Here is a 15,515-nt window from a genome sequence, read left to right on the forward strand (position 1 = left end):
ACGAAATGAAAAACATTAGTACATTATATTAAAATATATAAGAAATACCCTTTTTTTAATACTTTTTTTTTAAGCAAAGCCATTGCTTCGAAATGGCTATTAACAACAAACAAGTAGGACTACAGAGGTTTGGAACATTAGACCTTATAACCGATACTTCATATCAGGACAACTGATCTACTCACTAGTCCGCTTTAACAGCCTTGTTGTGCTCATGCTATTCTAACACACACTTTCAAACTTGTCGATTTTGTCAGAAGCTTAGTGGTCAACTGTGCAACTGTGTTGTAGTTTGTTTGCAACTGTTTTACTTCTGGCCATTGTATTTAGGCTTCAGAATTCATAAGATGTTGTGTTAATTTGTGTAATTTAAGTATTATAAACTTTTGTTGGTCACTGAGTTTATTTTCTGCAATATTGGCTTTTTGTCGAGGGAACAAGGGTCATGCTAACTTCGGGTTGTCCTAAAAAATTACCGCATCTCTGCAGCACTCTATTGGCAAATTGCTGGTTCTTTAGCAGAAATATGAAAATTGCCTATCAGTATTCTCTCAAAACATTTGTCAGTATCTTATTCAGTTTTGCTATCGAGTAAATGCAAGTTGTTTCAAGTAATTTTCAGTTTCGGCTCAAACAAGACAAAGAGTCAGACAGTGTAAGATTTACGCATTCTCTGTGAAATTTCACCAAAAAGCACTGCTGTATTTTTATCTAGATGCTCCCTAAAATCTCACATTGAAGCAAAAATAAAGAGAAAATCACACCATCAGTCTTACTAATGTATGTTTTCCTAGCAGATGATTTAGTCTTTTATTTGCTGTGATTTCATGTGACGTGTGCCACAAACACACGGAGCTGTCAGATCCACCCTCAACCACCTACTCGGATGACGAGGGATCGTTTCAGAAAGCTTTGAGCATTCAGGCGGCTAATGTCTTAACTGCGCTGTGCTCACTCTTGTAACGTACGGCGTGAAAGATGTCATAATTGCGCCTGGATTGCACAGGACACCTGCTCCATTTTCCTCACCTAGTCCAAGCTTTCCAATCTAATACACAACATTTGAGACTGGAGTGATAACGCGACATGACCGAGCGTGTGTCTTTGAAGCTTGACAAACCATTAGACTCGAAGTCTTGGTACTGGCATTCAGTTCTAGTAGAACGCACTAATTAAAAGTGTAAGATGTTGATTAAGATTGAGCTTGCTATGGAGATACCCTTGAGGGAACCTCAAAAAGAGCTCAACGTGAAGTAAAGGGAGCAGATTAACAACAGAGGGGCTTTACTTCAGAAAGACTGTCGCCCCTGTTTATGCAGAGCTAGAACTGTCAATACTTCTGCCTTGATTCACCTTTGAAAAGCCAGAGAGCTTGTACAGAGATGGCAACATTTAATTAGCGGCAAATCTGTGCTGTCTGCTGCCTGGCATTAAATTACATCCCTGACTGATATGACCTTTTTAAATGATGTATCGATTTGTTAATACTGCTTAGCATTACCGCCTGGGTACCACGATGTCACGCAAAATTGAAGTAATATTTGTGCTGGTATTGATTCAGTGAAAAGGCAGAAGACGATGTGATATTTTCAGGTCTGTTTGCTTAGTGGATTCTTCTTTCCTACTGGGTTGACACAACACTGCCTCCCTCAATCTCTCTCTCTCTCTCTCTTACACACAGACACACAATCGCGTGCACACACACACAATTGCGTATACACACACACACACACACACACACTTTTTTTGTAGTAATTAACTGAAGAGGCTGAAAGTACTTGAAAATAAATGATCAAAAACAGAACTTCATGTAACACTCACATTAAACATATTAACCTTTATAAAGAAACATGACAATGTCAACATTACAGCTGATTGGCTGAAATCACCATGTTTTAAATGATAGTTACACTTAATTAAAGAGGAAATGAAAAAACAAACATTACTATAGTAGTACAAAATATGCTCTAGTCAAAACTAGTACTGTCTCAATTTTTGTACTTTCAGAGTGTGTGAGTTGAATTAAGAACTTGCTGACCATTAATGAGAAACGTCTCTAGGTTACGTATGTAACCATGGTTCCCCGAGGGAACGAGACGCTGCGTCGAGATTCGCTTTGGGAACGCCCTTGCATGACCGCGTTCTGAAGCACGTCCAATGGAGCAGCGAGACGTCACGAGCAGGGTAACGTAAACACCAGAAAGCATAAAAGCACATCCAGCAGGGCGCAAACCAGCTTCGATGAAGTAGTGCCTGCAGGGATGCAGGGAGTATGGCAAAGAGACGCAGCGTCTCGTTCCGTCTCTCAACCTAGAGACGTTCCCCTTCAGGAACTCGAGCTGCGTTGAGATTCGCTTTGGGAACGAGCATACCCACTGCGCCATACTACCAAGTCCCTGCCTGTGTGTGTATCCTATGAGCACATCACGAAGAGAGAACTTGGGAACCTGGGGTAGATGCCAGGTCTAGGTTGTAAAAGCGAACAAAAGTGTGCGGAGAGGACCAGCCCGCCGCAGCACAAATGTCCTGCAAGGCCACACCCAAGCTGAAAGCCTTGGAGGCCGCCATACTCCTGGTCGAGTGCGCTCTGACCCCCATAGGCGACGGGAGGCCAGAAGACTTGTAAGCTAGTGAGATGGCCTCGACCACCCACCTACTCATAGTCTGCTTGGTCGCTGGAGATCCTCTCTTTGGCGGACCAAAACAAACAAAAAGCTGATCTGCCTTACGCGACGGGGCAACTCTGTGTGCGTAAGCGTCCAGTGCTCGAACTGGACAGAGCAGATTAAGCCTTTCTTGGCCTACTTCCTGGTACGGAGGAGGACAGAATGCCTGAACCTCAAAAAGAGCTCAACGTGAAGTAAAGGGAGCAGATTAACAACAGAGGGGCTTTACTTCAGAAAGACTGTCGCCCCTGTTTATGCAGAGCTAGAACTGTCAATACTTCTGCCTTGATTCACCTTTGAAAAGCCAGAGAGCTTGTACAGAGATGGCAACATTTAATTAGCGGCAAATCTGTGCTGTCTGCTGCCTGGCATTAAATTACATCCCTGACTGATATGACCTTTTTAAATGATGTATCGATTTGTTAATACTGCTTAGCATTACCGCCTGGGTACCACGATGTCACGCAAAATTGAAGTAATATTTGTGCTGGTATTGATTCAGTGAAAAGGCAGAAGACGATGTGATATTTTCAGGTCTGTTTGCTTAGTGGATTCTTCTTTCCTACTGGGTTGACACAACACTGCCTCCCTCAATCTCTCTCTCTCTCTCTCTTACACACAGACACACAATCGCGTGCACACACACACAATTGCGTATACACACACACACACACACACACACTTTTTTTGTAGTAATTAACTGAAGAGGCTGAAAGTACTTGAAAATAAATGATCAAAAACAGAACTTCATGTAACACTCACATTAAACATATTAACCTTTATAAAGAAACATGACAATGTCAACATTACAGCTGATTGGCTGAAATCACCATGTTTTAAATGATAGTTACACTTAATTAAAGAGGAAATGAAAAAACAAACATTACTATAGTAGTACAAAATATGCTCTAGTCAAAACTAGTACTGTCTCAATTTTTGTACTTTCAGAGTGTGTGAGTTGAATTAAGAACTTGCTGACCATTAATGAGAAACGTCTCTAGGTTACGTATGTAACCATGGTTCCCCGAGGGAACGAGACGCTGCGTCGAGATTCGCTTTGGGAACGCCCTTGCATGACCGCGTTCTGAAGCACGTCCAATGGAGCAGCGAGACGTCACGAGCAGGGTAACGTAAACACCAGAAAGCATAAAAGCACATCCAGCAGGGCGCAAACCAGCTTCGATGAAGTAGTGCCTGCAGGGATGCAGGGAGTATGGCAAAGAGACGCAGCGTCTCGTTCCGTCTCTCAACCTAGAGACGTTCCCCTTCAGGAACTCGAGCTGCGTTGAGATTCGCTTTGGGAACGAGCATACCCACTGCGCCATACTACCAAGTCCCTGCCTGTGTGTGTATCCTATGAGCACATCACGAAGAGAGAACTTGGGAACCTGGGGTAGATGCCAGGTCTAGGTTGTAAAAGCGAACAAAAGTGTGCGGAGAGGACCAGCCCGCCGCAGCACAAATGTCCTGCAAGGCCACACCCAAGCTGAAAGCCTTGGAGGCCGCCATACTCCTGGTCGAGTGCGCTCTGACCCCCATAGGCGACGGGAGGCCAGAAGACTTGTAAGCTAGTGAGATGGCCTCGACCACCCACCTACTCATAGTCTGCTTGGTCGCTGGAGATCCTCTCTTTGGCGGACCAAAACAAACAAAAAGCTGATCTGCCTTACGGCACGGGGCAGCTCTGTGTGCGTAAACGTCCAGTGCTCTAACTGGACAGAGCAGATTAAGCCTTTCTTGGCCTACTTCCTGGAATGGAGGAGGACAGAATGCCTGAAGTACTATGGGCCCTGGTGAAGAAGTGGGCACCTTAGGGTCATGCCCGGGTAAAGGAATGCCCTAACCGTGCCTGAAGATCCCCGATTCTTTTCAGTGAGGAAATAGCAAGGAGAAAGATAGTCTTGAGCGTGAGCAACTTGACCGACACTTCTTCTAAGGGTTCAAAAGGGGCATTGCATAAGCCCTCCAGAACCACAGCCAGTTCCCATGAGGGCACCTTAATGCGCTGTACCGGCCTTAGCCTCAGGGTGCCACGGAGGAAACAAGTGACAAGTGGGTGTCTTCCCAATGATTGACCACCCAGAAGAGCGTGGTAAGCAGCTAAGGCCACCACATATACTTTCAGAGTGGAGGGAGATAACCCTGCAGCGAATCGCTCCTGCAGAAACTCCACAACTGTACCAATTGGGTAGTTGACTGGGTCCTGCAGTCGCTGTCCGCACCATGAAGCGAAAAGTTTCCACTTCAAGGCGTACTGTTTCCTAGTGGCGGGAGCTCTGGACTGGAGTATAGTCTCAATACTCTCTCCAGAACTCCCGGGAGCAGAGAGATCGGGGGAAAAGCGTACAGACAAAGCCTCGGCCACGTCTGCACCATGGCATCCAGCCCCAGTGGAGCTGGATGCGTGAGGGAGAACCAGAGCGGACAGTGTGTCGTTTCCTGCGACACAAATAGATCCACTTCCGCCTGGCCAAATTCCCTCCAAATGAGCTCCACCACCTCCGGGTGGAGCCTCCATCCCCCGGGCCTCAGCCCCTGTCTCGACAGGATATCTGCCCCCTGATTTAGATACCCAGGGATGTAAACTGCTCTTAGAGAGAGGAGCTTCCATTGAGCCCACAGAAGGATCTGGCCCGCCAGCTTGTACAAGGGGTGCAAACGCAGACCCCCTGCCGATTGATGTAGGAGACAACCGATGTGTTGTCTGTGCGGACAAGCACATGATGCCCCCTTAGGTCTGGAAGGAAGTGTGTCAGAGCTCGAAACACGGCCAGCATCTCCAGGTCTTGAACCGAAGCCGTTTGATATCGCGGTTCAGAAGACGGAGATCTAAGATCGGACGCAAACCCCCATCCCTCTTCGGAACGATGAAGTAACGGCTGTAGAACCCGGACGCTCTCTCGAGAGGCGGAACAAGTTCTATGGCCCCCTTCCTCAAGAAAGTATCTACTTCTTGTTCCATTACCAGAGCCTGCTCGGGGCCCACTAGTGTGGGGATGACCCCGTTGAAACGAGGCGGATGAGAACCGAACTGGATTCTGTAACCTTCCTCTACAATCTGCAGGCCCCATTTTGAGATATTTGGTAGAAGTTTCCCCGCTACAAGAAAATCTACTAAGGGAACCAGCCTCTCGAGGCTGGCCTCTGGTGTTATTAGAGGAGCCAGTTCGGTGCCCTGAAGCGGATGACCGGCAGGGAACGACCGACCTGACTGCTGTAGAACCCTCACTTGAGGGGGCGAGCTCTCCCGTGCCGTACCGTTGCCGGGCGGCAGCTGGGAATTTTGCTCGTTGGAGCTCACTGAGCCCTGAAGCACCGAGGGTGGCAGGGTTATCAGTGACTCTCTGTGAGGGCACTGAGGAGGATCGGGCACCGTATACTGAGGTGTTATCTTTTCCTCCCCACTTGGGGCTGCCCTCAGGGGCCTGACGATGTTGGCGAAAGCGGGGCGTCTAGGAGGAAGAATCTGTCCTTATTCTGCATATCGGACAGATTTAACCACAGATGCCGCTCCGTGGCCACCATTGCTGCCATTGACCTGCCGATAGCTCTGGCCGTGTCTTTGGTGGCCCGGAGGGACAAATCTGTGGCCCGACGCAGTTCAGCTACCACGTCGGATTCCCCCTCCTCCCTGTCATCCGGGTCCTTGAGCAGGTCAGCCTGGTACGCTTGTAACACCACCATGGTGTGCAAGCATGCGCCAGCCTGACCTGCTGCCATAAAAGCTTTCCCAACCAGACTAGATGTAAGCTTATCAGGCCTGGTGAGAAGTTTTGGGGCCTTCAGGGACGATGCTGAGGATGGGGAGAGATAGCTCGCGAGCGTCTGCTCCACCATTGGCATCGCCCCATATCCCTTCTCATTCAGCCCCAGGATATTAGAATAATTAGAGACTGTGGGGCTATATATACAGGAAGAATACGGTTTTTCCAACGATCTTGACACCTCGGCATGAAGATTGGGAAAAAACGGAAGGCCCCGTCGTGAAGGCTGTGACCTCGCTTTCAGGAAACGCTCGTCTAATTTGCTCTTAGGACGAGCGTCCTGTTTCTCGGCTGGCCAATCGATATTTAATTTGGCTACAGCACTCATCACAACCTCCACGAGCTCCTCATACGCGAGGGACTGCGGTGGCGAGTCCACAGTCTCCTCTGTCTCGACACTCATCACCTCTAGAAGATAGATGAAGTGCCTGGCTCTCTCTCCGGGGGGAAGAAACCGCAGCGCGGGCTTCCGAACCCTGAAAGAGAGCCGCGGATCTAGCGGGTGAGGACCAAGAAAAGGACAAGCCCGTCTCGGATCCCTCCGCTAAATCCACTTGCGATCCCCACGACAACAGTCTGCGCTGTGCCTCGGCAACAGCGGGACCGCTGCTAGCGGGATCGCGAGCCTGGCCGTTCTCATCAAACACGGCCAGGCGAGAGCGGAGCGTGCGCAGCGAGAGCAGCTCGCAGTCATGACAATCAGCCCCCTCGAGAGCTGACCGTGCATGCTCCGCTCCCAAACAAACGACACACAAATCATGTGTATCCCCTGCCGTCAGATATCGTGGGCAGGGAGGAACACAGCGTTTGTACTGCCGTTCGCTCGCCATAGATTTTCTCATTGTTTTATATATGAGTGCTTGTGCGGACAGACAACAGTAAATAGACAGACACATACACAGAGCGCTACTGAAGAGCAGAAGCTGGTTTGCGCCCTGCCGGATGCTCTTTTATGCTTTCTGGTGCTTACGTCACCCTGCTCGTGACGTCTCGCTGCTCCATTGGACTGATTTGACACATGCTTCAGAACGCAGTCACGCAAGGGCATTCCCAAAGCGAATCTCGACACAGCTTGAGTTCCTGAAGGGAAACCTTCTTTTAGTATGTGTTGCAAGGTTGCACGTGATGGGAACCATTTACAAATTTAGTATACGAATTATGTCATAATTGTGAATCTGCTTCAGTCAAGGATATTTTACAACATAAAGGTGCAGATACATTTACCATTGTTTGGTGAATTTTCGCTAGTGCAATCCAGTCATTTCAATAGGCATCCATGCAGTTATTATTATTTTGCATGAGGGAGAAATTTCCCTGCATAAGTTTTGCAATGGGTTACAATTAGTTAGGCAGATTTGTCACGTTGAGCAACAACTGCTTAGATTGAAAGTGACTTCTGTGCCTTTTGACAATAGACAATGGATATTTTTTGCCTGTGAAACTGCTGATAATGTGAACAAATGTTAAAGGCCCGTTCACACCAAAAATGATAACTGTAACGATAACCATAACAATAACTATATTAGCATCTACAGCAACTGACGATAATGTTCTGGTTAATATAAACACTTCATTAATGTTGTCTGCCACTTTAAATGCTCAAGCTCTTTATAGTCTAGGGGATTCTGACTGGATGTCAATGTTTTTATTGTTCACCCACTGGAAAATTATTCTGAAAGTTAATGTTATTGCTGTGGTGTGGACTGTGGTGCGATTATTATATTATTGCATTGTAGTTATCATCACTGGTGTGAATGGGCCTTAAATCGTACATTTCCTAAACTCTTAACAACGTTTGTAAAACCAATATGCATATCATATTTACGGCTGAAATAATCAAGAAGACAAAGTAGAGATGGAGTAGCTGGAGCTGAATGAATTGCTGGAAACTGGTAAGGAGGAAAATAATAATGAAAAAATGCTTCAGTACTCTACTGCAAAAATTGCTGTATTCCATCTTTGTTTCCTCAAACTCCAAACTAGGACTGTCTAGACTTTGAAGTCTTTGCAGACTGTGACTAGATATTGTCTAGTGTAGTAAAACATCATTAGCAGGGCAGGTTAGCACAATCTACTGGTGTATTGCTGGGATAGCAAGGTTTAAAAGAGAGGGTAATAGCCTACTGTACCTCCTTACAAGATTTGTGTGTGTGTGCGTGTGTGTGTGTGTTTGAATCAGCTTTGTATGACTCATAGTTCCTTTTATAAAGAAAAAAACAATCATGACACATTGGACAGTCTATTGCTTTCATTTTTCACCAAAATTTTGGGCAGAGGGATATGAAGGCAGGGCCAATTTTCTGCCTCAAAAGAGAACATTTGAGAGAAATAATTGAACAGTTACAATCAATGAAGCCTTAAGACAAATGTTCAAATCAGTACGCCATAACAAGCTTAATACTGTATAAACTTAAATAATCTGGTTTTATGAGCTGATTGTGCATTGCAAAGCATAATTAATGATGGTGAATGTTTAGTTCTGAATGTCAGTATTATTGTAGTCTCACCGAGATGCCATTATAGTTTTTGTTAATATTTTGAATTATATATATATACGAACGAACAAACAAATGAATTAACAAATAAATAAATTCAGTTACTGAAAATAAAATAAAAATAATGATGATAGATGCTAAATTAGGAGTTAGGCAAGCTTGTTGACTTGGCAAGTGGTTTACCCTTCTCTTTAGTCTCGGCTTTTGTTATTTACCTGCCCTGCACTGTATAGCTCTGTTTGTCTGTCTGTCTCTCTCTCTTTCTGCTGGAACAAGCAGATGTAATGAGTGAGTGAGTAGTTGGTGAGCGTGTTAATAGTGTTAGGCTGTAGGCAGGGTGCCGTTCTGGTCCGGCTCGGCTGCACATGCATTTGATGGATCACTCCGCTGTCAGATCAATTTTAGAAATGCATTGGAACCGGAGAGACAAAGAGAGAAAGCACAAGCAAGACAGGAAAGGATAGAGAGGGATGGTCAGGGGTGGAGTAAATCGGGTACTGAACTGCACCAAGTGGTATAAAAGGGAGGACATATGAACACACTGGGAATGAGAGATATAACGATGATACGAGAAGGATGGCAGAAACAAAGATGGGCTAAAACGGTATCTCTAAAGAATGTGTGGGAGACTGAAAGGTAAAAAAAAATGTTGTGAAAACTATCCAATATTTCTCTCTCCATCACGCTCGATATTTATAGCAGATGAGGACTTGAGGATAGAGAAAAAGAATGATCTCTTTCACCCATGTGGTGAAACTGGTGGAAACTGACTATTAACTACACTCCGCAGCACCAACTAAAACCCACTTTCTTCGTATTGCATGCCACAAATATGTAGAAAATGTGCACATACTCACTCCTCACCACAACAGGAGCAGCAAAGGTCATTGCTAATAGTGTGTAAGTGAGAGGGCTATTGCTAAGGCAGGTTTAGATGTTTTACAGTACTAAAGAGCTTGGAGCTTGGAGAGGAGCTTCAGAAGAGGTTGAGGGACACTCTAGGGCCTGACTAATCCAAATAAAACCAAAATTGCAATATGATTTAGTGCAAATTTTCAAATATGTATTTTCAGAGTTAAATAATAATAATAATAATAATAATTATTATTATTATTATTATTTTCCAAATTTTGCAGTCCTACTTCTTCAGTGTTCTTTGCAGCCTGGGTTGAAGTATTTGGAGTCTCTTTGTCAGTTTTTAGATTTTACTTTTGTGTAGGTTGAGCTTGGAGACCAGGTCGGGGGACTAGTTAGACCAATTTGGTCAGACTTGCAGACCAGCTAACACCAGAAAAGGCTGTATTGTTTTCAGTCAAACAGGTATTCTCATCCACAAACTTCACTGCATTGGTTGCGCCAAAAGAGTTGGACATGCTCGAACAAACAGAACAATGTTTTGAAAGAGTCAAAGTGTTTATATTCCTCTGGAACTCAACCTACGAATGGTCTGTACACAGTTGTCTCTGCACAACTGAGATAGGAGAAAGTGTTATAACATCGAAAAATTAAGAATTTGTAGTTCTTTAGAAGAGTTTTCTAAAGAACTACAAAATAAAAAAGTTGAATTGACAAAAAAAGGTTATTTATTGACATCAGGCTGTAAAACCCCTTTTTCTTTAATTGGAGCATTTATTTTTAAGAGTGAATAGTGTGGAGAAGATTTGAGAGTTGTTGAAGAGTTTTTGGAGGGAGTTTAAGAAGAGTTTTGTTGAGCTGGAGAGCTAGCTAAAGGGAGTTTTGAGGTTACAGAGAGGTTGGGGAGTTTTCGCAGCGGATGTGCTTGAGGTCTTTAGTTGAGCCGATGCATCCTGAGAGACTGTGACTTTAAAAGCAAAGGGAATATGTGACTGACAGATGGAGCTTGTATAAGAAGTGGCAATCATCTGTCCACTTTTTCCCCATCCCACATATTTCCTTGTCCAGTACTATTTTTCACTTTCTAGCTTTGTTGTGAAACCTACTGTAGCAAGCTGGCTTGTTGTGTATTGCCTACATAAGCAGCTGTCTTCTGAGGTAGCATTCATATCTTAATTTAACCTATATATAAGACACTACACGTAAGCAGCAACTATGCATCACACACACACAAAGACTCACAATTGATTTCAAAGCGATTTCATGTTTACCATTAGCATTTTGGGATTATTACAATTTAATACAACTGTTTTATTATGTTTTAAAATGTAATTTATTAATTTTATCCATTTTTCAAAATAGATATATAGATGATGCACCATGACTGCATTAAAGAAGAAAAGCTTGTGAAAATTAAGAAATGTGAAACAAATTCTCTCTTTCTGTTCTTTCTCACTAGATGACTCAGGAGCAGTACATCCTGGCATCTCAGCCAAACCCCCTCCAAAGGCCGGGATGTGCTACTGTTTACCCAGTGGGGATTTATGGCTGGCGAAAGCGCTGTCTCTATTTCTTCATCCTTCTCCTCCTTGTCACCATGATCGTCAACCTAGCATTGACCATATGGATTCTAAAGGTCATGAACTTCACCGTGGTGAGCACTGCTCTGTTTAATTAAATATATTTTTTCAGGTCACGCTAATGCAAGCATCACTATTACTATTGCTTATAATTATGCTTAAGATTTAAATACCAGTGCATAACTCGTCCTTTGTTATGGCCATTAATTATACCATAGATCATGTTGTTTGGAGAGATGTGCTATTACTACCATTATATTGCATAGAAGGAATAATTTAAGCCATATCTAGAGACCTGAATATCAAAGAGGCTTTGGGATGGGCTGTTCTGAGCTGTACCTGCAGTATACACTTTAATACCTAGAACAGCCAAGCAACTGCGTAATATATATATATATATGAACCACGAAGTACAGAAAAAATTACCTGCACCACTGAATTGACAAATGATATTTTTGTAACTAAATTTGCATCTGCATCCCAACTCAACCAACTATTGAGTGTCAAATGTTTCTGTGAGACAAAATAACAATTTGTATAATAATTTGTACAATAATATATATAAATTACAATTTAATTTATAATAATACAATGTAAATTATAATAATATACACAATATATACAATATATGATATATACTAATTACAATCATTTATATATATATATATATATATATATATATATATATATATATATATATATATATATCATATCTCAGTCAGACTGACTATATGCATTTGCACAAATTAAAGGAATTGTATGTGTCAGATCAGGTAGAAATAGCCCCTAAATTGCACTTTTAACTTGATAGTGTAGGAATGAAAATTTAGCATATACATTTGAAAAGCAATAAGAAAAGTGTCACTCATTTTCTTGAGAAAATGTCAAAATAGTCGAAACTTTGCCTGCATTTGTTATCTTCTTGCATTGTCCTAAAGTCTCTTTCTGTTTCTGTGAATGGCCTTACTTGGATGTTCAGGTGTACTAGCTAGCAAGCATGAGGTCACAGAACTTTATTTACCCAGTTGATTTGTCCTTGTTTAACAGCATCTGCTGCACATGCTGTCTATACACAATTACAAAGCATGAGCTGCCTGGATCAACAGAGTCATGAACCTACTCAAAAATGAACACTCTGTGGTTTGTCTGTCGAAATGGCAAGAAGAAATGAGAGGATCATGTGGTTTTGTGTAAGTGTGTGTGTGTGTGTGTGTGTGTGTGTGTGATTTAGGCAGTGATGTGAGAACTGGAAACTACAATAACTGGTGTAAGAACTGAGAACTACAATACCTCTTTGTAGAGTTAGGGTGTATTTGATAACACACAACAGGCTCATGAAACCTCTTTTTGGCGTGTGTGCTTATGTGTCGTCTTAGGACTGTGAAGCTTATATCTTTCCATTGTGACTTCAAAATGGACTATACCACGCACACAGACTTGTATCTTTAGTCTTTCTGTTATTTTAAACAAACTTTGAGTTGTTTGACCTGTATAGTGCCTCTCAGGTGGGTCTTTGCAGTGGCAGATTAACAAACCATTTGGTTCATCTCTAAATGGGTCACCAAAGTTTGGACTGTATTACCACATATAGGATATTTCCGCCTTGTTATCAGGACTACGAAAGAGCTGGCTCAGTGACATACTGCATAACAGTGTCTGTATATATACAAGTGCATCTCAATAAATTAGAATGTCGTGGAAAAGTTCATTTATTTCAGTAATTCAACTCAAATTGTGAAACTCGTGAATTAAATAAATTAAATGCACACAGACTGAAGTAGTTTAAGCCTTTGGTTCTTTTAATTGTGATGATTTTGGCTCACATTTAACAAAAACCCACCAATTCACAATCTCAACAAATTAGAATACTTCGTAAGACCAATAAAAAAAAACATTTTTTAGTGAATTGTTGGCCTTCTTGAAAGTATATTCATTTACTGTACATGTACTCAATACTTGGCAGGGGCTCCTTTTGCTTTAATTACTGCCTCAATTCGGCGTGGCATGGAGGTGATCAGTTTGTGGCACTGCTGAGGTGGTATGGAAGCCCAGGTATCTTTGACAGTGGCCTTCAGCTCATCTGCATTTTTTGGTCTCTTGTTTCTCATTTTCCTCTTGACAATACCCCATAGATTCTCTATGGGGTTCAGGTCTGGTGAGTTTGCTGGCCAGTCAAGCACACCAACACCATGGTCATTTAACCAACTTTTGGTGCTTTTGGCAGTGTGGGCAGGTGCCAAATCCTGCTGGAAAATGAAATCAGCATATTCAAAAAGCTGGTCAGCAGAAGGAAACATGAAGTGCTCCAAAATTTCTTGGTAAACAGGTGCAGTGACGTTGGTTTTCAAAAAACACAATAGACCAACACCAGCAGATGACATTGCACCCCAAATCATCACAGACTGTGGAAACGTAACACTGGACTTCAAGCAACTTGGGCTATGAGCTTCTCCACCCTTCCTCCAGACTCTAGGACCTTGGTTTCCAAATGAAATACAAAACTTGCTCTCATCTGAAAAGAGGACTTTGGACCACTGGGCAACAGTCCAGTTCTTCTTCTCCTTAGCCCAGGTAAGACGCCTCTGACACTGTCTGTGGTTCAGGAGTGGCTTAACAAGAGGAATACGACAACTGTAGCCAAATTCCTAGACACGTCTGTGTGTGGTGGCTCTTGATGCCTTGACCCCAGCCTCAGTCCATTCCTTGTGAAGTTCACTCAAATTCTTGAATCGATTTTGCTTGACAATCCTCATAAGGCTGCGGTTCTCTCGGTTGGTTGTGCATCTTTTTCTTCCACACTTTTTCCTTCCACTCAACTTTCTGTTAACATGCTTGGATACAGCACTCTGTGAACAGCCAGCTTCTTTGGCAATTAATGTTTGCGACTTACCCTCCTTGTGAAGGGTGTCAATGATTGTTTTCTGGACCACTGTCAGATAAGCAGTCTTCCCCATGATTGTGTAGCCTAGTGAACCAAACTGAGAGACCATTTTGAAGACTCAGGAAACCTTTGCAGGTGTTTTGAGTTGATTAGCTGATTGGCATGTCACCATATTCTAATTTGTTGAGATAGTGAATTGGTGGGTTTTTGTTAAATGTGAGCCAAAATCATCACAATTAAAAGAACCAAAGACTTAAACTACTTCAGTCTGTGTGCATTTAATTTATTTAATACACGAGTTTCACAATTTGAGTTGAATTACTGAAATAAATTAACTTTTCCACGACATTCTAATTTATTGAGATGCACCTGTATATATAAGTTTGTAATCCAGGTTTTTAGAAGTGTATACTTTGCATTAAAGTTTGTTTCATATAATCTGAAAACATTTTGATTATCTTTAAGAAATTTAAATGTGGCATACTCATAAGTAAAAAAAAATGCCTTGAATACATTTAATAATAATTTATAATAAATACCTTTAAACGCAAAAAAAAATTAAAATCATGTTTGTAACAGGTGTGAAAGGATGAGGCCAGGGCAAATCCAAATGCTCGCACAGATTTAATAATAAAATATAAAAACTGAAAATCCAAACCGGAAATGGCTAAACACTCCACACGAGAATAACGACCATCGACGACTAACAAAACACTGCTGAAATATAAGAGCTTAAATACTGAAGGAAATGAAAGATAATTAATTGCAGGCGAGTCTAATGACAGGAAGCATAGTAACTAACGGTGCGTTCCAAAAGGGATATATCGCCCTCTGAAGGGCACTTCGGAGTGAAAACAACCATGGCCGCCATATTGAAGGGTCGTTCCAAACTGAAGTGCCCAAAACTGGCCACTTCAAAGGGACCTTCGGAATGAAGGATTTCAAAGAGTACAACTGATGGACACTTCGGCCCCCATGATCCTTTGCACTGATTCTTTCCATGATGACGGCACCTCCGTGTGGACACGGGATGATGACGCATAAGGACACTTCAAGAGACAGTTGTTTGGTCCCCTACACCCTTCAACCCTTCAAAGCTCTCACTCCGGGGGATAAACCCTTTGAAGGGATTAGGGCATAGGGAAGAGCCCTTCCGAATGGAACGCAGGGTAATATGACAACAATAAGGAACACAGAAGCGAACAGAGAAACAATGAGAACAGAGAATACATTTCAACATAAAAGTCCATACCAAACAAGACACAGAACCGGGG

The 15,515-nt window shown here is 42.8% G+C and overlaps 1 protein-coding gene across 1 annotated transcript in view; it reads left to right on the top strand.

Annotated features, from left to right (window-relative positions):
* The first annotated feature begins 11,239 nt into the window (after nt 1-11,239).
* LOC107562916 (zeta-sarcoglycan-like) overlaps nt 11,240-15,515 on the top strand; it is a 73,387-nt gene continuing 69,111 nt past the window's right edge. Inside the window, exon 1 of the mRNA XM_016247669.1 lies at nt 11,240-11,434. Within this exon, the coding sequence (XP_016103155.1) occupies nt 11,240-11,434 (195 nt within the window). The remainder of the gene's footprint in view (nt 11,435-15,515) is intronic.

Source organism: Sinocyclocheilus grahami, unplaced genomic scaffold (genome assembly GCF_001515645.1).
Source record: "Sinocyclocheilus grahami isolate Dianchi unplaced genomic scaffold, SAMN03320097.WGS_v1.1 scaffold848.1, whole genome shotgun sequence".
Taxonomy (NCBI): Eukaryota; Metazoa; Chordata; class Actinopteri; order Cypriniformes; family Cyprinidae; genus Sinocyclocheilus; species Sinocyclocheilus grahami.